The following is a 26,948-nucleotide window of genomic DNA, read 5'->3' as shown; positions in this document are numbered from 1 at the left end:
AGAAATGTGTTTTGGATACTGAGTGGTAATCCTATAAATAAGTTTGCATTATGCAGCACAAGCAAATATTTCAAAATGGATATCCTGTTTTTTCTAATCAAGCTGTCTATAGAGCAGGGCCATTGTCCTGAAAAGCTAGTGTGGTTCTGGACAAAGGAAATCAACATGAATGATCAATAGGTATTACCCCTGCAATTTTATTCCTTCTTTGGGGACAGATCACACAGGTGTGGTTTCAGTGTTAAGTAAGGTGATTTCTTGACTATTGATACACCTTTGGATTATTCTTATCAATGGATTATTCAGATGGGGAAAAAAGGATTTATGGGACTATATAATAGTCAAGTAGTAGTTCTTACTTAATATTTGATGAAGAAACTTAAAAATTAGCTCACTTATCCTTAAGCGTTTTAAGACTCGTTTCCTTTTTAAAGCCTTTAAAAAATGGCATTGAGAAATGTAATTCTTGGGGAAACCTTCTTAATTCGTATGATGGAAAACTAATTCAAAACAGACGTCTTTAGAAAATAATATTAACATTTTTGTTAGGCTAAAAATGTCTTCTATTTTTTAGGTTTTGGAACTTGAAGGTGAAAAAGGAGAATGGGGATTTAAAGCACTGAAGCAAATGATTAAGATTAACTTCAAGTTGGTAAGATTTGTTTTGAGGGGAATTAAACTAATAATGAAATGAATTCTGTAGGTAAAAACCACATGGCAGCAAAATGGCATTATATCTACCTCTTTAAAATAATTCTGTTGATACATTTTCGTATTTAGCCTAGCTTTCATTTGTGACTACCACAATACTAAGTAAAAAACATTCTGCAAAGAAATCAAACTTTTTTGAAAGCTTATCCTTTAGATACTCAGACAGTGTTTGGCTTCCTTATTAACAGGACTTTTCCAAAAACTATTGTTTATTTTGGAATTTTAAAATTTTACTTTGTATTACAAGGAGTTCCTCTTCCACTGATAAGGATAAAAACCTTAGCATTATTCTTGACTCCTCTCTTTGTCTCTCACCCCTCAAATAATCCATTGGTAATTCCAGGTGTCTTTATATCTTTTAAAAATATATCCAGTATCTGACTGCTGCTTAACCATTTTTATCTCTATTACTCTGGTTCAAACCAACATCATCTCTCACCTGGATTATTTCAGTAGCTTCTTCTATCCTTGCCTTATTAACAGTCTATTCTCCACAAGCAGCAGGGTGATCCTTTTTGTTTTTGTTTTTGTTTTTAGAGTGATCCTTTTAAAATGTAAGTGAGACTGTGTCATTCCTTTGCTCTAAATCTTCTAATGGTTCCCACTCTCCTTAATAAAATCCAAATCCTGGGGTATCTGGCTGGCTCAGTCAGTTAAGTGTATGACTCCTGATTTTGGCTCAGGTCCTGATCTCACAGTTCGTGAGATCGGTTTGTGAGTTCAAGCCCTGCATCAGGTTCTGCACGGAGAGTGTTGAGCCTGCTTCATATTCTCTCTCCCTCTCTGCCCCTCCCCTACTCATGCACCCTCTCTCAAAATAAGTAAATAAAACTTAAAAAAAAATAATAATAATAATAAAATTAATTAATTAATTAATTAAAAAATAAATAAATAAATAAATAAATAAATCCTTACCATGACCTATAACACTGTACATCATCTTACCCTTTCTGATCTTATTTTCTCTGTACGGCTTCCTTGCTGTTCCTCCTGTCATCCTAAGGATGCACCTACTCATAAACACTTGTATTTGCTATTTCCTGTGCCCCAAATGCTCCTCTGTAATAGTCGTATGGCTCTTTTCTTCATTTGATCAGATCTCTATTTGGTGTCACCATATATCAGGATGGCCTCCCTCTGGACCACCTTATGTAAAATAGCATCCTTCTCACCATCACTTACATTCATCTTACCCTGCTGTTTTTTTTTTTTCTTTGAATATATCACCGCTTAATTGCCTTTCTGCTGCCCTCATCCCCATGGGTGGTAAGGTCCATGAGAGCAGGACTTTGTTTTATTCACTGTTATATTCCTACCACCTGTAGTAGTGGCTGGCATTTAGTAGGTACTCATATATGTTGTAGAAGTTGTAAATAATCTGGAACTGTCATGACATTGTACCCTCATAGAATTGGTAGTCTTCAGGAGTGCAGGGTAGAGGTGGAGGGGAAAAAAATGGTTAGACAAGAGGACTAGTGACAGGCGTAAACCTTAAAATCACTAAAGGTAGAGGAACTTTTGAGAAGCTTAGAGAGCAGAGGTAAACACTTGCTTCTGTGGCAGATGAAAGGATAGCTGGTAATCTGTTACCACTTTCTTTTTCTCCTGTCTCTAATTTCTCATATGTCTCCTCCCTGTCACCATTAACTTCTCTGTCCCTTCTGTTTGAAATTGAACTCCCTGAATTGACTGTTACTTTTGTCCAGGTAACTTCTGCTAATCTTGCATCCTGTTCTTCTTGCCATATTCTCACTTTGGCATCCTCACCTACCTTTAGTAGTAGAAGCCCTCCATGACATTTACAAAAACTATCCACAAAATATTTTAGCTCATTCTTCACCCCCCAAAATATCAAGACTATTCAAAACATTTTAAACAGTAATAAGTATGTTGTCAATTGCTTTTAAATATCATTAAAAAAGGAAAATGTCTGTCTTGCGTTTACCCAAAGAATATGTTGCACAAAGCCCTTGTGCTTTCTTTCCATTTATTATTTGTGAAAATATTAAACACAAATACATACTATATTTAAATCAATAGCTTAGATATGGGAGAAGCATCAGGTGTCTCAAGGGATAGAGATTTTGATTAAGTAATTTTAGTGACATTAGAACCTCATTGTTCAACTCTTAAGATTCTACGATTTGAGGGGCCCCCGGGTGGTTCAGTTGGATAAGTGTCTGACTTTGGTTCAGGTCATGATCTCACAGCTCGTGAGGTTGAGGTCCACGTTGGGCTCTCTGCTGACAGCTCAGAGCCTGGAGCCTGCTTCAGATTTTGTGTCTCCCTCTCTCTCTCTGCCCCTTCCCTGCTTTCACTCACTCTCTCTCTCTCAATCAAAAATAAACATTAAAAAAAAATTTTTTTAAAGATTCTATGATTTGAAATAATACAATAGACCCTATAGAAATCGACTTTCTTAACATACTAGCAGTAGTTTAGTGTTTGAGCCCATTTAAATATATGCTACCCATAAAACTTGATCTTACCATTTTACCTTGAGCCAAGATGGTAAGCAAGTAAGGGAAAGGATTATTTGTATTTTGTGTTATTTTTCCCTGCCTTCCTTCTCTTTTATTTGCTCAAACAACATCTGTGAATAAGTTGTGTTTTATAAGAGTAGTTTGAGCTTCCACCCCTCAGTTTCTAGTGGGATTCAGAATAGGACCCATGTTGCCGTGTGAAGGTTTTGAGCAATAAAAAGTTAGAAGGGTTTTGTTATCAACTACTCTGTGTTAACTGCTGCAATTTACCTGATCTTCCTGTAGTCTTTAATTACAGTAACAGAATTATTGAAAAATGAGCTTTAAAGTTACTAGAGTATAAAGAAATGAATTAAAAACGAACTTTCTGCTAAAATCCTATTTCTAATTTGCCTTTCGCCGTAAGATATGTTCTGTAACTTGGGTTTTAACACTACTAGGATATTACCTATTATTTACCCTCACATGGTACTGACATATTTGGAAATACAAGTGGTTTGATTTATATATATATATATAACTACATGTATATATAACTAAGGTTTTTCCCTGTTCTGTCCATTTTTCCCCCCACCCCAACTACTGTTTTCTTTTTTGTAATTCCATTCTTGCTTAGGTTTCACGGAGTCTTCTCATGTTTTTTTTGTCCCTCATGCTGTATCTCAGGGCAGGACATAGTCATAAGCAGGAAAATTACATTATCATTTTTCATCCTAATAAACACATGTGGTCGTTAATCAAGAAAAACACTGTATCTGCCAGTGTCCTACCTCCCTGATTAAAAGTGGAGTAGAACCCAGTAAAAAGAGGGATTAATAGCAGCTGGAGATTGTCGGGACTGTGGATTCAGGTTATCAGATTAGACTCATAAATGGACTTCCATGGTATACTTTTTTTTTTTAATGTTTATTTATTTTTGAGAGATAGAGAAAGTGAGCAGGGGAGGTGCAGAGAGAGGGAGACACAGAATCCAAAGCAGGCTCCAGGGTCCGAGCTGTCAGTACAGAGCCTGATGCGGGGCTCGAACTCACCGAGTGTGAGATCATGACCTGAGCCAAAGTCAGATGCCCAACCAACTGAGCCACCCAGGCGCCCCTTCCACGGTATACTTTGAGGGATGATGGGTCATTTGCCAAAATACTTAAGTGATTGAAATTTCAGGGGTAGTTCCTTATTTCCTTTGATCTCTCATGTTTTCTTGGAATAACCACAGTAGTGCAAATAGTCCTGCAAAGAATAGCAACATTAGCTATATCTGCTATTGAGTAGAGCCTTGGGTGGGAGGACTTTTCTCAATAGTGGGATGAGTACCTGGGCTTGAAAAGTTTCCTTCACCTCACATTTCACCGTTGAGCCAACCAATAATGAATGGAGAAAAGAAACATACCACTATTGTTGGAGAACTTTCTCATCAAGGGGTAAATCTTCAGAAGAGGATATAGCTGATATCTGTGTAGTTGAGACCCAAGGCATTTGAAAAGTTGGATTTATTTATATTTTTTGGTTTGTGAATATTGTAGTAGTTCTTATGATTTCAATAAATGTACAATGAGAACATATCTGAAATTTTGAAAATTTGTAAATTGTAGTCTTTCATAGGCTAACTTCATAAATTTGGTTCATGTGTCCCAGTGATTTAGAAATTTCAAATTTAAGCTAAAATGTTTATAGCGTTTCTGTCATACATACTTTCTCTATCATAAAACCTTATTTTTCAATTATGTAGTAATATGTACTATAATCTTAATTGTATAGAAATTTTTGTGCATAAATACATATCTAATAATGCATTTTTCTTCCCTCATAGACAAACTTTCCAGAAATGATGAACAGATATAAACAACTATTGACCTATATTCGGAGTGCAGTCACAAGAAATTATTCTGAAAAATCCATTAATTCTATTCTTGATTATATCTCTACTTCTAAACAGGTTAGATTCTGGTTGTTCCTTTTAGTACTTATCATCGTGTTGTTATTTATGCTAAAGTCTTTGTTCTTTTTTTTTTTTTTTTAATAAGATCTAGAGGTTCTAGTTAAGCAGTTATGCCAGTCAGTAAAGTGCTTTAGAAATAATGTACTCTATATTGTTTTCTTATAGTACTAATTATGCAATATTAAAAGGTAATAAGTAGCTTAATCTCTTCAAATAATATCTTGAGATACCAACATAATATGCACACAACTTTTGTAGACTTAAACTCCCATACAGTTACTATTATAGTTTGTTTCAGCAAACTCCATCACCACCTCAGTTAGATTTGTGTAGATTTGATTAACTACAGATCCTTGAAGGGATACCCTGTACTCATATTAGTACTTGGCATTGCCATTAGGTGTTTAGTAAATTCTTTTATAAAGAATGGGTGGATGATGGATGACGAAAGGAACAGTTAATGATGAAGAAACTACAGTGGACCTTGGGAATGATAGTGCTTTTGCTATTCTAGATTTTGGTTATTAAGAAAAGCGATGATGATGTTATTGTATTGCTAAGGGAATTTTTAATTGGATTGTTTGTTCATATTCTTTTAAGCAACATAGTCCTAAGTTTCAGCTTTCTTAAACCATGGTATTTTAGCACAAGAAGTATTCTCTGTCATTTAGGATTTCTTAAAACATTTGATATTTTTTGTGTTCATAATAAAAAATGTTCATCTCAGAATCTCTTTGATTCTTTTCTACTCGATGTCATTTTTATTTCTTGAGGTAGTTTATTACTTTTATGCTTTATATCTAAAATATATGTAATGGAAATAGAGAAAAATAAACTTAAAATTGACCCTTGAACAACATGGGGGCTAGGATGCCAACCCCTTGTCCCTCCTACCTCACAGTTCAAAATCTGCGTATAACTTACTCCTCAAAAACATAACTACTGGGGTGGCTCAGTTGGTTGGGCATCTGACTTCATTTCGGGTCCTGATCCCATGCTTCGTGGGTTTGAGCCCCGTGTCAGGCTCTGTGCTCATAGCTCTGAGCCTAGAGTCTGCTTCAGATTCTGTGTCTCCTTCTCTCTCTGCCCCTCCCCTGCTTGCACTCTGTCTCCCCAAAATAAATAAATACTAAAAAAAAAAAAAAAAAAAAAAAAACTTAACTACTAATAGCCTGCTGTTGACCAGAAGCTTTACCTGTAACATAAACAGTTGATTAACATACTTTGTATGTTATGTATATAGTATATTCTTACAATAAAGTAAACTAGAGGAAAAAAATGTTATGGAGAAAATTATAAGGAAGAGAAGATACATTTATGGTACTGTACATTTATGGGTACTGTATCAAAAAAATCCGCATATAAGTGGACTCGTGCAGTTCAAACCCATGTTGTTCAAGGGTCAACTGTATATGTTTTATTAAAACATTAGCACTTAATGGCACTAATTCTAGAGTTGTTACATATCAAAGGGATTTTCTTAAGTGAGAAAATATTTTCTGGGTTTTAAAACCAAGTCTCCTCAAAACATTTTTGGTACACTATAAATGTTATGCCAGATGTTAGTGGGAGGGATTAATTTTAAAACTTTAAGATTGTGTGTTGCCTCATGCTACAATATGTAAGCTTTTGTCTTTTGAAAGTAAGAATAGGTATTGGGTGGGGGATACTCAGCTTATTCAGTATGCCGTCAGCAGTCATGAATAAATAGGCAGCCTTTTCTGAAAGTATTAAATTTTCCTGTCCTCATGGCCCTCTTACCTCTTGATCCTATTAAGTAGAGATCTAGAGAATCAGATATTCAAACAAAGGCAGAGCCCAGTGTGTGGAGAGGAGGGTGGGTAGGGGAGCTTATTGTAATGCAAAACAAAGGGTAAGTTCCATCAAAAAATGTCACACTCAGACTTGTGAATTGATGGTGTTTAGACATAGCTCAAATTGTGCTAGATTTTTCCCTCTACCCAACCCCAACACTTTACCAGTAACCTAAGAGTTGTGTAGTTGAGTTACTTGATAGGTTACATTTATAGAATTTTTGAAGGGATCTTACTTTTCTTTGTTCCTTTAGCTACTTGCCTAATGTTTGCCATGTGGTAGGTACCAAATGAGAGTTTAGTGAATAAGATACACACTATTAACAATAGTACAAGTAGTTCATTGTGCATGCCATTCACTTCCATCAATATAAAATGAGTTATTAGATTGGAAAGGACAAACCTACACTATTAGAGCATTAGATATTTTCTGGGTTTTATTTTTCAAAAACATTAAAAACAGATCTTGGCACTTTTTACAAATTTGGTCTCTATTTTGCTAAGGTTTTATTAAATAGTCGGATGTCACAGACATTCGGAAACAGATAGTGTATCTTATGTATTATTAAAGTTCAAAGATGCACTTTTAGTTTGCTCAAATTAACTTTATTAACAGGTACAAATTTGCTGTTTACAATTATAGAATTCTGATTTTTTATGTCAGATGGATTTACTGCAGGAATTCTATGAAACAACACTGGAAGCTTTGAAAGATGCTAAGAATGATAGACTGTGGTTTAAGACAAACACAAAGGTAACAATTACAGTTACTTACATTTTTTTTTTTTTTGAAGAGTGGGAGGGTATCCTTAATAAACTCTCCTAAAGATTCATACCTTTTTCTTTTGAAATCTTTTAATTTCAATAAGTATGTTCTTTTACAGCTTGGGAAATTATATTTAGAACGAGAAGAATATGGAAAGCTTCAAAAAATTTTACGCCAGTTACATCAGTCCTGCCAGGTAGCATTCTCTTACTTTTTCTTAATATTTCTTCATAATAAAAAAGCATTAAAAAATTGTATTTGAAACATTGGTTTAGGGATGTTTTTGTTCAAACATCATCCCAAAAATAAAATTTGGTAAATAAGATACGAAAAGGCTCATTAAAAAAAGAATTTCTTATTTATTTTGAGAGAGAGAGAGCGTGTGTGCATGAGCTGGGGAGGGGCAGAAGAAAGGGGAGAGAGAGAGAGAGATTGAGAGAGAGAGAGAGAGAGAGAGAGAGAGAGAGAGAATCCCAAGCTGGCTCCACACTCAGCATGGAGCCCAACAAGGGACTCAGTCTCACAGCCATGAGATCATGACCTGAGCCAAAATAAAGAATTGGATGCTCAGCTGACCAAGCTAGCCAGGTGCCCCTAAAAAGCTCATTTTTTCTGAATATTAAATTTCTTCCTGTTTTAATCCTAATTTCAGCCATTATTTTTGTGGACTGAGACAACAGATATCAATAAAAAAATACTCTAGTCATTAATATTTACTAAGAATAAGATAGACCCTGTGAAAATTAGAAAAGAATATTAAAGACATATATAATAAAGATATTTTATATTCAAGTTTATAATATATGAATCTTTTGTAACAACTGTCCTTTAGAATTTCCTATGATGCTAGAAACATTCTGTTTCTGTACTGTCCAATGTAATAGCGTCAGCTACATGTTATCAGGCAGTTAAATGTGGCTGAGTTTTTGATTTTGCTCAATTTAAATTTGAATAGCCACATGATCTGAACAGGGCACTTCTATAACTTTTTTACTATAGTTATAATTTGTGTTTTCTTTTTTGTCTTGATCAAAAGCTATTTGATAATTAAAGTTTGTGTGAAAATACTGTTTTAAATATTTTTAAGCTCCTCCAGTGCCTTGTACTATTATTTTAATTATGTACGTTATTTCTGTGCATGGGAGCAAAGTTGGTCAGGAAACTGTTCTAAATTAATCACCTGCATGTATTTTCGTTAATATTTTTAGGTTATTTTAAAAAAGAAAGTGTTTTTATTTCATAGTAGTTTTGCTTCATAAAACAGATTAGTTATCTATGATTGGTTTCTTATGTACACATTCTTGAGAAAGTTTAGTCTGATGCGTAAACTGTGAGTTCAATTCCATGTGAAGTGGAAATGATAGAGAAGCCGTTTCTGAATGGAAGAGGATCTTCTATCTAATTGTAAATAACATTATAATATAGCAGAGATGTATGCTAATATGTGGGTTTTTTTTTTTCCCCACTTATTTTGAGAGAGCATGCAAGCAGGGGAGGGGCAGAGAGACATGGAGAAAGAGAATCCCATGCAGGCTCTATGCTGACAGCACGATGTGGGGTTCGATCCCACAAACTGTGAGACCTGAGCCAAAATCAGGAGTGTACACTTGACTGACTAACTTAGCCATGCAGGTGCCCCTATGATAACCTAGATGTACAAATTGTGTCTTACATATCATGTATTTTACTCTGGCTGTGATTCATTAGTGAATAAACAGAATTAAGTTGGAAGACCAAATAAATAATAAATTTTGGCTTTGTGTATGTCAGTGCTTGATATTTATGATTATCTGACTATTGCCCATATGCTATTTTTCATGGCCTGCATTTTGTGGGCTTTTGGTCATTTTTCAAAGTTGAACCTTTGTATTCCTCTGATATCCCTCAGCAGAGTTAGTGCTTTTCTCTTCCATTCTTCTGGGCACTTGGCTCATGCTTCAACTAGAGTCATTTATATTGTAATTTATCTGTTGACAGAGTAATCTTCTAGCCTGTAAACTTTGGGGGGCTAGGAACTCTGGCTTATGTAACTTTACATTTCTCTAAGGCAGACCCAGTGCCTGATACCAGGAAGGCACTTGAAAGTGCTTTGTGATAAAATCAGTGAATATAAAATTGTGATGATTTGGGGAAGACCATAAAGAACCTCCTAGATAGAAACAAACATTATAACATTTTATACATTAAAAAATTACTTCTGGTTACTTACTCCTTATTGAATGACTAGAAAATCCAAAAGATGTGTGCTTTCCTTTTTGGCTATTCAAGTTAGTGTTCTCGGTGTTCTAGATCTCAAACGTTGTAGTGCATTTTCACACAAAATTCATATTATAAATATAAGGATTCCAGGCTAACTCAAATAAAAATGTCTAGATTGTGAATTCTATTTTGACTAAATTTCATTATTTGCTTTCCTAGACTGATGATGGAGAAGATGACCTGAAAAAAGGTACACAGTTATTAGAAATATACGCTTTGGAAATTCAAATGTACACGGCACAGAAGAATAACAAAAAACTGAAAGCACTCTATGAACAGTCACTTCACATCAAGTCTGCCATCCCTCATCCACTGATCATGGGAGTCATCAGAGGCAAGTTTTGTTTGGAGAAGGGTGGGCAGTGTCCCAGGAAGTTGTCATTGTATATGACTGAATGACTAGGAAGGTTGTTCGTGTTATAGTGAAAATAAATGGCGAAGTAGTAAAATCATTGAAATGATCTAGTCTTAGAAAGAAATTAGGATGAAATTTTGTCTTTTAAGATTTTACATTAGTGAAATATTACTAACAGAAAATTTACCATTAGAAGTCCTATTCTTGATGGGCACCTAGGTTAGGTGGCTCAGTCAGTTGGGCATCTGACTTTGGCTCAGGTCATGATCTCACAGTTTGTGAGTTCGAGCCCTGTGTCGGGCTCTGTGCTGTCGGTTCAGAGCCTGGAGCCTGCTTCAGATTTTGTGTCTCCTCTCTCCGCCCCTGCCCCGCACATGCTCTGTCTCTCAAAAAAATGAATAAATATTAAAAAAAAAAAAATTTAAAGAAGTCCTATTCTTGAATTGTAATGATGTATATAAAATTACCTTCTGCCTCAACTGTGAATAAAGATTTGCAAATGCTTGTTTGATGTTTAATGAGAGAGCTTGCTTTTTAGAAAGCATCCTGGGGCCAGTATAGAATTAAAAGACTGGAAAGCCACTATCACAGTTTTCATGTGATTTTTACCAAGTATTCAGTCTTACTACAGAACTGAAAATGCCCTCTTTTATCCTATTTTATTTGCAGAATGTGGTGGTAAAATGCACTTGAGAGAAGGTGAATTTGAAAAGGCACACACTGATTTTTTTGAAGCCTTTAAGAATTATGATGAATCTGGAAGTCCAAGACGAACCACTTGCTTAAAATATTTGGTGTTAGCAAATATGCTAATGAAGTCAGGAATAAATCCATTTGACTCACAGGAGGTATGCGTGTGCTTTAAATATTCATTTCTGTCAGCTATCTTTTGTGGAAGTAAATGTTAATCTTTCTTTGTGTTAATTGTTTTTTGTTTTGTTTTTTTTAACTGCTTAGGCCAAACCGTACAAAAATGATCCAGAAATTCTAGCAATGACAAATTTAGTAAGGTAAGATTATATCTCTCAGTTAAGGTAAATTTCCTTAAATCGGTGATTAGAGGGGAAAGTGGAAGAGATATTTTGAGAATTCAGTTAATATTCCAAAGTTTGTGAAATTTTTATCTCTTAAAGTCATTTATTTAGTTTCTGTTAGTCATAAGATTTTATGAAGTATAGTATTGGCTGCTTTTTCCCCCCTGTTATCTACATGCTTTGTGTGTATGCTGTTTTCAGTACAAAACTGATTATAGCTATTTTAAATTTTTTTTTTTTCCAACGTTTATTTATTTTTGGGACAGAGAGAGACAGAGCATGAACGGGGGAGGGGCAGAGAGAGAGGGAGACACAGAATCGGAAACAGGCTCCAGGCTCTGAGCCTTCAGCCCAGAGCCCGACGCGGGGCTCGAACTCACGGAGCGCGAGATCGTGACCTGGCTGAAGTCGGACGCCTAACCAACTGCGCCACCCAGGCGCCCCTGATTATAGCTATTTTAAAACAATTTCAGTGTTTGCTGTTTCAGCCTGCCTTAATCCAAAATGAAATTATGAATTGGTCCACATAAGTCAGAAATTTTCAGCAAGACCGTGTCTTTACTCACATATTTTCTCAATTGACAAGGTAAAAAAAAAATCATCTAAAAAGTTTACCTCAGGTAATTTTCTGAGATGAGGAGCAGAGGGTTATATTGATAAGAAATCCAAGGATTTTTTGACCACTTCTATGGTGGGTAGCAACTGAAAAACCTGCTATGATCAATTAATATTAAATAAAATTATAAAAGATGAAACAAAGCAAAAAGCCTAGAAAAGAAGGCCTACTTTTGCAAAAGAAATCAGTGAACAAGAAAAATTTTCCTCTGGGCTGGGAATACATGGAGCCTAGGTTTCATCAAGTCTTTTGTTTAGATTGTGCAACTGAGTTTACCAAAGCAGGAAGATTATGATTAGGATGTAGGGTAGGGTGGGCTTTTTTGCATATGTATGTGGATAACTTAAGTGATCAGATACTCTTTCAATAGTCTTTTTTGATTTAAAAGTACTGTTAGACGGGGCGCCTGGGTGGCGCAGTCGGTTAAGCCTCCGACTTCAGCCAGGTCACGATCTCACGGTCTGTGAGTTCGAGCCCCGCGTCGGGCTCTGGGCTGATGGCTCAGAGCCTGGAGCCTGTTTCTGATTCTGTGTCTCCCTCTCTCTCTGCCCCTCCCCCGTTCATGCTCTGTCTCTCTCGGTCCCAAAAATAAATAAATGTTGAAAAAAAAAAATAAAAAAAAAAAAATAAAAGTACTGTTAGACTATAAATTAGGAGTCACCCATATATAAATTTTATATACTTGGAGAAAATAGCTTATTACCTGATACTGTCTAAGTTCCTATGTAAAATGTCCTCATTTACTTTGTTTGGCTATGAGTTTTATAAATTACCAGGTTTATTTAAAGAAACTTTAATTTTAACGATAAAAAATAAGAATGATTTTATTTTTCTTTTAAGGGGACTAGGAATAGTTAGGAGATAAGAACTCTAAATTGCAACATCAAAAAATCAATCTTATTGTTTATTTAGTCTATTTTAATACATATTTGTTGAATTAAGTTGATTTTAGTTATGAAAGGAGATTTCTCCATCTTTATTTCAGATGGTTTATTCCATCAACATGATTTGGTTAGAGATTCACTTCATAATACTTCAGAAAAATGTTTTTAAGTTAAGTTGCTAAACAAGTTTAAGCTTTTAAAACCCTTAAAGAAATATTGAGGAAGAGTTTTGCCCTAGACGTTAATATTTCATCTAAATTAAATTGATTAAATACATTAAAATGGATGAAAGGACTTAATTATCAGACCTTTAAAAAATAAGCAATATTTATGTTTACTATACCAAACAACATATTCCTCTGTATTAATATAACCTCTATATTGGAACTCAAAAACTTATTTTAATGGAAAATTTTGACCCAAACAAGTGGCCTGTGGTGTGTCCCACACTTTGTATAAGATTTTTTTTTTAAGTCACTTAAACAATGGAACAGTGTCTCTTGGTTAAAATATGCACATGTGCAAGTGTTTCACAACTTGAATTTATCCTCCTATAGCATATTACAATAATGTATTTGGGGTAGGTGAGAAAGTAATGCTTCCTAATTTTATCTTCCTAGTCAGTTGCCAGCAGACTAGAGGAAAATAATTCCTGTTGAAGCACTTGAGTCACCTGCCCCTTACATGAAGTTACATTGCGACCCACCAGATGGAAGCACAGCAGAGGGTGTGCAGAATGGCTGATGATATAATATGTCTTACATATAAAGCAGACAGTGGTGCCATATCCAGAAGGTTGGCTTCTTCCTTCTCAGCACCTTTAGCAATCCCTGTAGTGCCCTACAGAATTAATTTAAGAGTAGATGCTAGACACCTCAGAGAATTATGAACATAAATCAGCCTTTGGCCTTCTGCAGCAGGGTCCATCACTCTTCTTTAGTGTGCGTGTCCCATTTGGTGCTAATTACCTGCTGCTGATGTTTCTGCTGTATAACTCAGTGGAACTTTAAGGCTAGAGAAAATTAAGAATCAGATGTTCCCTTTGCGAAGTTTTAGCAGTTGCTGGTAGCTTTCTAGAAGATAAAAATTAGGAAGCTGCATTTCTGAATAATCTTCAGAGAGGATATACTATCTTATTTCAAAGACAAGATCGGACTCCTCCATACCGTTGTATGCTGACCTGGTTTCTTAGGGATTAAATGCTAAATGCACAACTTAATTTGAAAGTATCAAGCATTAAACAATTATTAAACTTGTCGGTTTTTAACAGTGCTAAGATTTTGAGAAGACTTTAATGAACTATATATAAATATAGTATATGACCCTAAAAGGTTTATTTAATCTTTCTTTTATAAAACCAAAAGCATTAAAAAAGAAATTCATTTTGTTTGCAGAAGGATGTGTGTGTGTTTAACTCTGATTTCTATGGCAGAAACTGTAACGTAATTTAGATTTTTGCGTATAAAAATCAAGCAGGCTCTTTGGATAATATGATTTAATACATGACTTCCTCATGTTTGACAAGATTTATACCTTTCTTTTTCTGTTAGTGCCTATCAGAATAATGACATCACTGAATTTGAGAAGATTCTGAAAACAAATCACAGCAACATTATGGATGATCCTTTCATTAGGGAACACATTGAAGGTATATTCTTTCTGCTAAGTGAATTCAGTTACCTTCTGTGCCACTGTCAAACAGGACTTCTTAATGGAAAGGCATGGAATCAAACCAGTTTTCTTCTATGTATTGTCAAGTATAGAAGTGCTTCTAAATGCTGTCATAGAATAGGATATTATTTAAAATTATAAAGCTATTTAAAAGAAATCATTCACCAGTTTCATGCTATTGAATAACATAATCAAGTTCTCATGTGATGTCCATTTCACTTAAGGTGGCTGTCCCTTTTATCTTTTTATTCTAATTTAGATATTATTGCATGTTTACTACTGATACTTAGTATCAGTATCAAAATTAATTCTTAGGATTTGTTTTCAACAAGTAACAAAAGCTTTTAAACATAGTCCTCTATGGTTGATGGCCTTGATGCATTTACTTTGAAGGGTAGGCTAATATTGTACAAGTAAGTGTGTGAGATTTTTTTTTCTGTTGGATTAACAAAGACAAAAATCATTCCTTGTTCTGGGGCCTCTTTTGTACCTCCAGTGTTTCCACCTGTTTTGGAGCTATTTGAGGGTTTTTAAATGACCATTTGGAACAACTCATTCAAATACTTAAATTCCAGATGCATCAGGAAAATCCGAAGAATACTTTGGAAGTAATGTTCTCTTTTCCCCACCTTCCTTTCTCTTTCATTCGGACAGAATTTTAAAAGTTCTTGTGTGAAGCTAGAATGATACTACACTCGGTGGATATAGAAAGTTTAGAAGCCTTGTGCATGAACTCCAGTCTTTTTGTTTGTTTTTTAAAGACACTTGTCTGTGAAGAAACTGGAGAAGATCATTTTATAAAATATAATACCGTAGATTTTGAGAGAGCATAAAATAAAGGACTTGGCTGGCATGAATCAGAGCTTCTTGAAAAATCTGTTAACTATAGAGGAAATGATGAGCAATGTGGAGTATTAGAAGGCAAGAGAATATTTTAGATAGCATCACAACATAAAATCGGGGAGGTGGGAATGAGAAAAAACAGGGAAAGTAGTCTCTAATCTTATTGTGCATTTATTGGATCCAAATATTTTTAGATCCAAATACCTTATGTCTGGTGTGCCTGGCTGGCTCATTCGGTAGAGCATGTTGCTCTTGATCTCAGGGTGATGAGTTTGAGCCCGGTATTGGGCATAGAACTTACTTAAAAGAAAACAAAAAAACCCGAATACCTTATGTTCTTGTCAGGCAGAAAGATGTATTTTGAGAAGATAAATGATATAGTTAATTAATGTGATTTAGAAGTGCATAATGTTTCATGAAGATATACATACAGACTATTAAATACAAGTTTATTATTTTCATTTTTGTCTTTTCTTTCAGAGCTTTTGCGAAACATCAGAACACAAGTGCTCATAAAATTAATTAAGCCTTACACAAGAATACATATTCCTTTTATTTCTAAGGTACTTATATTCATGAATCTTAATATTTATAATTTTTAGTTTATAAATGCAGTGTACCTATATTCCATTTAAAAAATGATTCTTAGTAACATTTTGTAATAGTACATTTTTAAAATGCAGCATAATTTATGGGCTTTCCTTTTAATATAAATTTTTCTGTATTGGCATAAATTGAGTTAACAGTAAAGAGAAATAAGGAATCATTACAGTTCTTTTTAAAGATTTCTTCAGCCTCAGAGAACATTGTAGAAGACAGAGTAGTGGCTAAAGTATATGACTGATGTAGTGTTAACCCAACCACAATAAAATTGTGGTAGGAATATACTTGAAAAATTACAGAGTTAAATTTTATCAGACCTATTTTCTCAGAAATATTTTGAAGTGATAATGGAATTTGTTTTACATTTTCTTTTCACTAAATCTCCTTTTTAAGTGGTGGGAGTTAATTTAAAATCAAAATAATTATTATCATGAAGTCTCTAAAGAAGTTAATTAGTAGAATTATAATGAGTCTTTTTTCTTAGGAGTTAAACATAGATGTAGCTGATGTGGAGAGCTTGCTGGTGCAGTGCATACTGGATAAGTAAGTACTTGGCTATTTCTTGTCACAAAATGTTTAGGACCATAGCATTTGAATAATGGGAGCAAAGGTAGCAATGAAATTCTTGAGTTTTCATGAAAAGCACCCTCTGGCTATTATTTTCTGTTAAAACAGATACATAGGTATGCATGGTGGTTTTTTGTAAATGAATGAGCATATTAAGCCCTTGATCTCTGAAAAAGCTATAAATGTTTTCAGAAAGATTTCTCAGGTGTGCCTGGGTGGCTCAGTCAGTTGAGCATCTATCTGACTTTTGATTTCGGCCACACTCATGCTCACAGTTTGTGAGTTCAAGCCCTGCATTGGGCTCTGCACTGACAGCACCAAGCCTGCTTAGGTTTCTTTCTCCCTCTATCCCTGCCCCTCCCCTGCACATGTGCACGCACTTGTGCATGCTCTCTCTCTCTCTCTCTCTCAAAATAAACATCTAAAAGAAAAGAAAAAGATTTCTTATTCAGCACATGATCCATATACAGCTAGAGCGTTTTTTAATGAATAGTATTTTTTTACGTTTTTAAAGTAGAAGGTGTGGTATGTAATTGTTTTGAAATTATATTTTTCTTAAAAGCAGTATGGTAATTTAAAGCTTTACAAGTTACATTTGCTATTGATTAATCAGTAAGTCTCTGCCTATTCTTTTTTTAATGTAACTGATGAAAGGTAGCTGAAATCTACTTTCTGTCTAGAATTTTAATAAGGTAACAAATAGTATAACTAATCCTGAATTCAATCATTTAATGTAGGCAGCAGTTTTTTCTTTTACGTTTATTGATATTATAAATACTTTATGAAACAGTCCAAAAGATACACTTAGTGAAAACGGTTTGTAGACATGTCTTCTTTTATGTATTTATTTCTAGCACTATTCATGGCCGAATTGATCAAGTCAACCAACTCCTTGAATTGGATCATCAGAAGAGGGGCGGTGCCCGGTATACTGCACTAGATAAATGGACCAACCAGCTAAATTCTCTCAACCAGGCTGTAGTCAGTAAACTGGCTTAACAGAGAACAAGCTTTTAACAGACGTACTTAATGCAACAGTGCAGAGATGTAATCCTTAAAAGAACTGGGAATGGCAAAACTACTGTCGGTTGATGTGTCCTGAAAATTATTGGAGTTATGGCAGAAGTGCTTTTTTTGATCAACTGGTTTGTGTTTTGCTGCTGCATTTATCCCAAGAAAAACAGCTTTAATCTCCAGAAGAAAACCAAAATGCCATGGGATTTATGCTGTATTGACATCTTGCCCTAAACATACAACATCATAGTAATTTGTCATGGGCAACATGACCAGAGAGAAGATTTTTGTCATGATTTTAAATACACTGACATGTTACTGTTGGTTAAATTTAAACATGTTTTACCTGCAGAAATTCTCTCACAAATAACCTGCAATAACTTGAAATGCATACCCTTTTGAACACTTCCTTTTCTCATGTATAAATTAAAATGTTTGCTGCATTTTGCAAAATGTCAATTCTCCAAAAATGTGTCCGTATATTTCTGTACCTGCAGTGTAGTAAAGGTTTAGATGAAACCCCATAATTATGGTGGCATACTGTCACTTAGGTTTCAAGCAGCAAAATAAACAGTGCAGCTCAGAAATTGTAGTTTGGTTCTTGACGTGTTTTTATTACATTTGGGGTTTTTGTTTTGCTTTTTAGTACCTTAGAAATTTCAAATTATTTAATCTTCAGTTAATGATTTTTAAAAGCCTGAGAGCAAGTAAGTCGGTTATTTGCTTTCAAGCTTTTTAAAGTAGTCTTTATTGATAAAGTAAGGAGAACTAGTTTCTAACAAAACACTTGCATAGTACTTACTTTGACAGTGATGCTTTAAAGAAATAAAATTCTTTTTTTTTCTAAGAATGATATTCCTTTTTAAAAATAAATTCTAACTCTCAGAATGTTCACTTTAAACAAATATGCCAGAACATAGACAGCTAAATGAATGTTACCCTGTATAGTCATCATGCTGGAAAATTATTTCCTAATTCCAGCAGTCTACCATTGCTCAAAACCTCATGGGTTTTGCTCTTTTAGAATTGTATTCAGAGCTAATTTAAGTCATACACACTGTTGACTTTGTGATGCACAGTGTTTAAGAAAACAAAAAGTATTAAGCTTGATTTTTTTTTTTTAATTTTGTTTTTTTTACAGTTACCATCATTTGGCACCAAATGACTTTGGACAGTTTCCAAAAATTAATCTGTCTTTGAGGAAATAGTAAAAAGTATGTAACTGGCTTTGAAGGCGATCCCAAAAGAGTTTTAAAGGTATTTTGAGCAGTGGTAGCATAGTTAGGATAATGAACTGTGGCCTTCCAAGGTGACCACCTTAAAGGAGACGCAGCTCATTTGAATGTATTGAGTTTTGGATGTATTTGTTTCATTAAAAAAAAAAAAATCACATTATTTTATAGTGTCAAAAGGAAGAACTAAGATTAAGATAATTTCTTTGGTTTTTCTATTGCTTGTTATTATGTAAAAAGAAGTGAGTGGCAGTTCAGAAGGAAGACTGTTGTAACTGAGGAATGACAACCAAGAATTTTTGATCATTAAATCAGATTTTATAAACAGTGGAAAGAGCATGGACTTAAAACAAGGCATGCTTATTCGGTTTTGTCAAAATTTTACGAAAATATGTGATATATATTTATACTAAAACTATATAATCCTTAGATATAGGAAAGCAATCAGTTAATGTCTTTAGCAGATAAAAGCAGTATTAAATACAGGTGCAACTTGGAAATTGTAGAAAATTGGAAGAAAACGAAAGACAAATGTCTCTGGTAGGGAATAAAAAAGTTTAAGATATTATAAAATTATGTGTATTTTCTTCTCTTTTACATAAATCATTTGTGAAAAATGTGCTACATTTTTTTTACAGGAGTGATAATAATTAGGACTTATTTTTCAATATAATTTGGAGACCCTTTGTTACCCAAATAAAAATGACATGTTTCTGTGCCTGTATTCAAATATGTATGCATGTGATAACTGTGGGAAAAGGCCCTGCTTAACTCTGAGTTGATGGAATTAGAATTTAAAGGATTTGAATGATACAATTTAACCTTTATGCCAATTTTCACAATGCCCAGTTTTCCTGTGATATCTTTGCCCCATGGCAGTAGTGCATCTTCCAGTTTCTAGAGAGAAAGCATGCACTTATTTTTTGGGGGGAAACTGGGCTAATCTATAAAACAAATTATATAATGTAATTGTATGTATCACATAGGCTTTGTTTAATATTCCTGAAATACTAGTTCTTTTTTTAAAGTTATTTGCCACATTTGTTTCAGAACACAGGTTTTTGATACCCCTTAACAGTCTGACTAACTTAAAACGTTTTATTTTTTCCCATTAAACATGTTCTGTGTTCTTGTGCATCTTAAAGAGTTGAAATCTTTTTTTGAGATTGCTTATCAAAATATAACTAAATTTAAGGGAACTAACAAATAAATTGGCATATTTTTAGCATTTTAAATTACTGGTTAAATCTTTCCCTCTGTGAAAATTATAGTAACACATAGTTTACATCATATTGTAATGTGTTTATCTCCTTTATCTTTTACCCCTAAATCTGGAAAAACTCACTCCACAGCAAACTTTTGACTGCTATTTGAGGGGAATAGATAACTGCTATAAGAACTGGATTTCCACTGCTATAGCTCTTAAATTAATTTTTTGTAAGTAATCTCTATGCCTAACGTGAGGTTCGAACTCATGACCCTTAAGATCAAGATTTGCATGGTCTACCAACTGAGTCAGCCAGGCACCCCTAACATAACTTTTTTTTTTTTTAAGGTGAGATGAGTTTGTATGTACTAAGTATTTCATTTTCTTTCTTAATCATTAATCTTTATAATTCCTCAATAAACACAGGTAAGTAAACTTTTCTTTTGGAATGGGGATGGGGGTGAGGGTATCTAATCAGCATACAAAGCAGATTTTGTTGCTAAGAACCACTTGTTAGTTTAGTGCATAGGATAAAATACATTTGCCCAGTAGATTCCTTCTTAACTTTTTTAAGGGACTCAGAGACACTCAAAAACCATTTATTTACCAAGGCTGCTTTTTAAAAATAATTTGTTTTAAAATATTTTAGTTACTATTGTTTTAAATAAACCCAAAGTTTTCATTTGATTGCATCTTTAAAGTGAAACTTGCACTTAAAAAACTAGTAAAGCTAAGAGTTTCATTCTTTATATGGAATTGATTCTTTATATAGGATTTATAAAATATGATTTTGAACTGAGATATTTTAACAAAATACGAAGGAATTGACTTTTAGCTGTTTAGTTTCATAGTGTTAAAGAATACTATCTAGGTACATAGAATAAGATTCTGGGTGTTAGGTTTCAGAACTTGAAGCTCAAGGACTTTGGTCTTCATTTGTGTGACGAAAATCAAAAACTTTTTATGGAGGTTCTAATTGTGTCTGTATTAGGTTCTCCCCCCACGCCCCGCCAAGAGCATTCTCTATTTTGATAGAATTATAAATGCGGTTCATTTGTAAGAACTTCTTTAATGTGGACATTAGAGATTCTTAACTTTTTCAATGCAAATATATCAAGTTCTGTTGATTCAAGATTATTAAATTTTACTGTGTATCTTTTAGCAAGTGTGTGCCCTTAATAGCATGGATTAGTCAATGAGATTGGAAAAGGTTTCACTTTTGGAATTTTGAGGCAAGTTAGAATAATAATGTCATTTGGAGAATTTTAAGTTTTATGATGATAAGCACACAAAACAACTATAAATGACTAAATCACTGATTCTGAATATTTCTCAAAAATTCAGTATCAATTTGCTTTTGAATCTTGAAAAGATTTAACATAGATAATGTCCCAAAGGAAACCAGTGTGTGGTTCTCTAAAAAACCAATGTGGGTTTTGCTTCTTTAGTGTCATGTTGTTTTAGAACCTGCTGGAATAATTAAAAATCCTGTGTCATCAAACCATATGGCATCAGAGGTAGATGCCAGCTGTACTTTAAAACCCTGTAATAGGCAAAAAAAATAATTTATTAGATATTTATCCTACTATATAGAGCTAACTTTGTTTTCTCTTGGCTAGGATATTTAAACCTTGGTCAGGATTTCCACCTTAACGGCTGGCCAGTACTAGTGTGTGTGTGTTTACACTTATACATGTGAGAGTACATACAGGTGGAAATACAATATCTCATTCCCCAATCCATCACAGTAAAAATTTTTTTCTGCAGTTTCCATTACTTTATCACTTATTTCTGACTCGTATATGCCATGAAAAGAATTTCCAGTGTACCGGGAACTTCTTTGTCATGACGAAGTTTCTCAGGGAAGTCAGTGTCCAAAGTTACAAAATGATCTAGAGGAATTAGGTTTTGCTTTTTAATTTTTGAAATAGGGTATTTTAAAATAAGTTGATAAAAGTTGTTTTATTGGACATTATTCATCTTATGTGAATTTAGAGATTATAAAAGTAATCTAGAAGTTTTAATCATCCCATGAAGTCAGAAGTTTTTGCGTGCTTAATTATAGTATTAATGGCATATTAATGCTGCTGAATAATTTTTGTTAAAATGTTTGCCAATCTGTTTACTACAGTACTAAGTTTTTATGCATCTATTATAAATAACACTTTGAGCATATTAATTTTCAATTAGATGTCAACTAAGAAATAGAGCAATGATAGGGAAAGTGCAAAATCATTTGGTTTTGCCACGTGTTACATAGTCGCTTGTATTATGAGTCTTCTCAGCGTTCTTTTTAAAACTAGCATTAAAAATGACATAAATTCCTTGAGCTTGTACTAACTGGCGGTAGAAAACAGGTTACTAGATGCATGGCAGAAGATGTCTACCTGTAATTAGGAGTCCCACACTGAGAATCGACTATTATGTGCAGGATGAGTCAAGATGCTTTATGACTTATGTATCAAGGAGTTTTGACTGGAAGTACACATTATTGGCAATACAAGTTACATACTCTACCTCTTAATATTTACTGTGTAAATATTAGTCTTGCCATCAGACCACAGTGGTTTCAAACAGTACACTTTATATTTGGTTGAGTAATTCAATACTGTAAACTTCTGTGAAATAGCTTTTAAATGTTTTAAGAATATTTCTCAGAAAATAGTGTTGAAAATCTTGTCCATTTGGCTTGAAATTCAGGGTTTAAATATTTTCCACTTTTAAGATTGCCTTCTTGTTCTGCTTTGAAGCATTCATGGAGGAGTTGGCCTCTCCTGAACCCTGTTTAATGATCTATCCTGGAACAATTCATGTTGCAAACAAATGTCTCAGGAATTACTCCTTCAGTATAAAATTAAACATTTCTAAGCAGGAATTATGCCAGGAAGGGAAGTGGAGGATGAAATGTACTCTTCCAAATCCTTGTTATGGTGTTTTAAAATGAACCCTTTAAGAACTGCAGCGTCTAAGAAAGCACTTGTGAATTTATTATGTATCCAAAAATAATGGTCTCCAGTATAACTTTCAATCTAGTGGAATGGGCCAACCCTAATCTCAAAGTATGAAAATGCAATCAGACAGCTTTTGAAAGTCAAAAGAACTTCTAGGCTAAGCCTGCGGACAAGGTACCAAAGTAAAGGTAAAAAACCAATGTCCCTTTGCACACTGCAGATCCTTTGGTCCTCCAAGTTGAGTTGTGGGACTAGGAGGAAAGGAGTGAGGCAGATCAACTACTTCCTATTTCAGCTACATTTAAAACAGCAGTGGTCATTGGTATGTTGATAGAATTGGTCCAGGAAGGAACTACATAAGCAATATATGCATTGATTATCTTGAGTTGTGTTTTTGTTCTACTTAATAGCTTTATGGTCCCAACTCAATGTTTATAGTAATGGATGGAAGCTGATAGTTTTCTTTCTAGAACCCTATTTTAAGTTTTATTGTATTATGAATGATCCTCTATAGGTTAGTGACCTTCAACCAAAGAAGAGTTACCTATCTTGGACCTGTCAAAAGTGAGTTGTATTGTAAACAAATGTAGACTGCAAACAGATGTACCTTATTGGGAGAGTAGGATCGATATTTAAAACTTGGGTTTTTTTCCCCTTCTCCTTATTGTCTTTATCACTAAGAGGCAGTTAGGAAAGAAATCTGAAAGTGCTAGAATACTAAAAGGAACATACACTTTCTCTAACCCCTTCACCATCACTTAACAGATATTTATTGTGTGCCTAATAAGTGCTAGGGACTATTTGTTATGTCCTAAAGTTGAAGAATACCATAAGCAACAAATTACCCCTGTGCTAAGCTTAGTGCTACAGGGAGAGGCAGAGAAACAAGACAATTTTAGATAGAGAAAAATTCTATCAGACAATAAATGAAGGTAGGGGAGGCATCTCTGAATATGTGAAAGTTGACTTCACACATGAATGAGGCAACGGAGCTGGCCAGATCTAGGGAAAGAGTAATCTGGGCAGAGGTTAAGCCCATCAGAGGTGAAATGGGTATATCAATTTCAAATTGATGCAAGGTAGAGTATGATGTTCCCAAGGGACAGGTGTTCAGGGACCAGTTTATGGGTAGTTTTATGTTTTGCAATAATGCGTTGAGATTTTATTCTGAAGACAATGAGAAACCATTGGAAATTTAAATACCGCTATAGCATTTTAAATGATTATTCTGGTGGGGCGCATGGGTGGCTCACTCAGTTGAGCATTCAATTCTTGATTTCAGCTCAGGTTATGATCTCATGGTTCTTGGGTTCGAGCCTTGCATCAGATTCCGTGCTAACGGTGGTGCGGAACCTGCTTGGGATTCTCTCCCTCTCTGCCCCTCCTCGACTGTGTATGGATGTGTGTGTGTGCGTGTGTGTGTGTGCATGCACACACACTCTCTGTGTTCTCTCTAAATAAAGTTAAAAAAAAAAAAGATAATTCTGGCTATTGTGTGGAGAAATGATTGTATGAGGCATTAGTGTGGCCAGGGAGACCAGGAAGAGCCATTGAAGATAGCTAATAGAGGCTTTTAGATTAGGATTTGGAAAGAAGTGCACAGAATCAGGACAGACCAACAAGACTTGCTTATGATTTGGAATTGAGGGTTGTAAAGGAAAGAGAGCAAAGTTCCCAGGTTTCTTACCAAGCAACTGGTAGATAGTTATATCATTAAATAAAATGGGAAGACCGGGAAAGCCTAATTTGGCAAAAGAGACAGAGTGCCAAAGAAACAAGAGTAGACTAGGAATTTGGAAATAAACAGTATCACAGAAGCTAGATTTTTTTTTTTAATTTTAATTTTATTTGAGAGAGAGAGAGAGAGAGAGAGAGAGAGAGAGAGAGAGAGAGAGAGAGAGAATCCCAAGCAGGCTCCATGCTCAGCATGTAGCCCAACTCGGGGCTCAACCCCACCACCCTTGGACCATGACCTGAGCCAAAATCAAGAGTCAGAAGGTCAACCCGTGTTCCTCAGAAGCTAGGTATTTTAAAACTGTGATCGACTGTGAATGTTGCTGAGAGATTAAATAAAATAAGGGCTGAGAGGGCCTTAGGATTTAGCAGGACAGTCTTTGGAGATGTTAATTAGTGAGGGGTTTGTTCCAGCTCTTCTGTGGAATAGTGAGGAACTTCTTCAAACAGTCACTGTCCTTTATTTCTTAGGAATTGAAGGTAAAAAAAAAAAAAATCTATTCTTTTTTATATCTGAATGTTAAGCAGGGTAACAGGAAATTTTGAAAAGAAAAAGCAGACTTCTTACAAAATGTCTTTTCCTTATAAAATATTTAAAACCCACTTTCCCCTTTCCCACACTGTGTATAAGCATTTAATTTAAATTTTCTCCTTCACACCTATCAACTATGAAATTGTATGAAGTCCATGGCTTTATTTAACATTTTAAGTCCCTCCAAAAGCTGTCAAAACCTTTCTAGTGTTTATGAAGAACGGATTCATTATATATGTAAACAAAGCTCTTTCAGCATATCAACTTTCATTATATCTTGGGATATCAGTATAGCTGCATGTTAATGTCACCCAAATCATGAATTCTTAAAATGTTAGGATTTGTCTCCAAGGAACTTGTTCAAATATAAACAACACTGTGACAATTAAGGATTGGTATTTTGAGTAATCTCAAATTGTGGAACAAAAATATGCATTATCCAGAAATTATTGTTTTATCTGAAAGTACACATTTGCTTATATACTTGAATATTCATAAAGCAAAGTAGAATAATTAAATTTACAGATTATCATACCTCAGAATTATAGTAGCCTTTTTCTACAATTAAAAATCAGTGGGGCACCTGATTGGCTCAGTTGGTAGAACATGTGACTCTTGATCTCAGGACCCTGAGTTCAAGCCCCATGTTGGGCATGGAGCCTACTTTAAAAAATAAAAATAAGCTTTTTTGCAGCAAAACAAATTTTAACAAAATTAAACAAAAATCAGGAAACAATTGATAAGTGGGATTGTACTTCTGAGGACAAAATACCTGAACCCTAGGACAGGTTGCCATCTTAAAGATAGCTTTTGCAGCTTCCTAGGAGAGAGGAGTATGGTAAAGTAGAAAGATCTGAAGAACTGGAGACCTGCATTCTTCATTTGGCCTTGAATTGAGACCTTCTCACTTAACCTTTATGAACTCCCAATTATTTAGTTCAGTGATTCTTTTTAACCTTAAGTATTCAGAATTGAGAAAATCCTAATCTTTGACATATGGTATACTATCATGTCTTTTCAGTTTACTTTCCATGTGTTTATTTAGATCTGCATATTTAAAAAAATAATTTGTGTGTCTTTTTAATTTCCATAAATAGTATAAATTTCATTCTCTTTTATCCATGTTATTTTCAAATCTAGTTCATTAGTCCTGTTTTGTTTTTTCAATCTCTTACATATACCATAATTTACGTATTCATTTCTCCAGTGATAGATCTCTGTATTTCTTCCAAATCCTTACTACATAAATAATTCCATGATGAACATTTATACCTATCTTGTATGGACTTGTGCAAAAATTACTCTGGGTCGTATTTCTGGATATATTGGGTCATCGGGCTTAATACACTTAATTTTGCCAAGTACTGCTGGATTATTCATCAAAATGGCTGCACCATTTATCTTCCACATCCGTAGTGCATGAGAGTTCTGGTTTTCTTCTCTCCTTGACAGCCTTTAATAATACCTGACTTTCTAAAATGACATTTTACTCTTGATTTTAAATTACGTTTTTGTAATTGCTAATAAGATTGAACATTTCTTCATATACTATGGACTACACTCATCATAGTCTTGTTATTGGCTTCCTATTTTTTACTGATTTGTGGAAGTCATTCTATATTCTTAGATATTAACTCCTTATCTTTTATTTTAGGTTTGCAGATATACTCTGAAGCATTGTCACTGGTTTCCTTCATTGGCTTTCATTTTGATGTTACATCTATACATTTCCCCCC

General features: G+C 34.3%; 1 protein-coding gene across 3 annotated transcripts in view; it reads left to right on the top strand.

Moving 5' to 3' along the window:
* Nucleotides 1-19,923, top strand: part of COPS2 (COP9 signalosome subunit 2) — a 31,521-nt gene extending 11,598 nt beyond the window's left edge. Inside the window, exons 3-13 of one of the 3 annotated variants that reach the window (XM_040492646.1) lie at nucleotides 575-652; nucleotides 5,002-5,127; nucleotides 7,609-7,698; nucleotides 7,829-7,906; nucleotides 10,129-10,303; nucleotides 10,994-11,172; nucleotides 11,282-11,334; nucleotides 14,409-14,506; nucleotides 15,853-15,935; nucleotides 16,460-16,518; nucleotides 17,397-19,923. In XM_040492646.1, coding sequence (XP_040348580.1) covers nucleotides 575-652; nucleotides 5,002-5,127; nucleotides 7,609-7,698; nucleotides 7,829-7,906; nucleotides 10,129-10,303; nucleotides 10,994-11,172; nucleotides 11,282-11,334; nucleotides 14,409-14,506; nucleotides 15,853-15,935; nucleotides 16,460-16,518; nucleotides 17,397-17,541 — 1,164 coding nt within the window. In that variant the 3' untranslated portion in view covers nucleotides 17,542-19,923. Of the gene's footprint in view, nucleotides 1-574; nucleotides 653-5,001; nucleotides 5,128-7,587; nucleotides 7,699-7,828; nucleotides 7,907-10,128; nucleotides 10,304-10,993; nucleotides 11,173-11,281; nucleotides 11,335-14,408; nucleotides 14,507-15,025; nucleotides 15,138-15,852; nucleotides 15,936-16,459; nucleotides 16,519-17,396 lie in introns of those variants that run through there. The other 2 variants (XM_040492645.1, XR_005795811.1) reach the window with 2 other exon arrangements.
* The last annotated feature ends 7,025 nt before the right edge of the window (nucleotides 19,924-26,948 follow it).

The sequence above is a fragment of the Herpailurus yagouaroundi genome, unplaced genomic scaffold (assembly GCF_014898765.1).
Source record: "Herpailurus yagouaroundi ecotype Mexico unplaced genomic scaffold, PumYag 184, whole genome shotgun sequence".
NCBI classification, from domain to species: domain Eukaryota; kingdom Metazoa; phylum Chordata; class Mammalia; order Carnivora; family Felidae; genus Herpailurus; species Herpailurus yagouaroundi.
The sequence above is the reverse complement of the archived record's forward strand: the minus strand, read 5'-3'. Positions and strand labels throughout refer to the sequence as shown.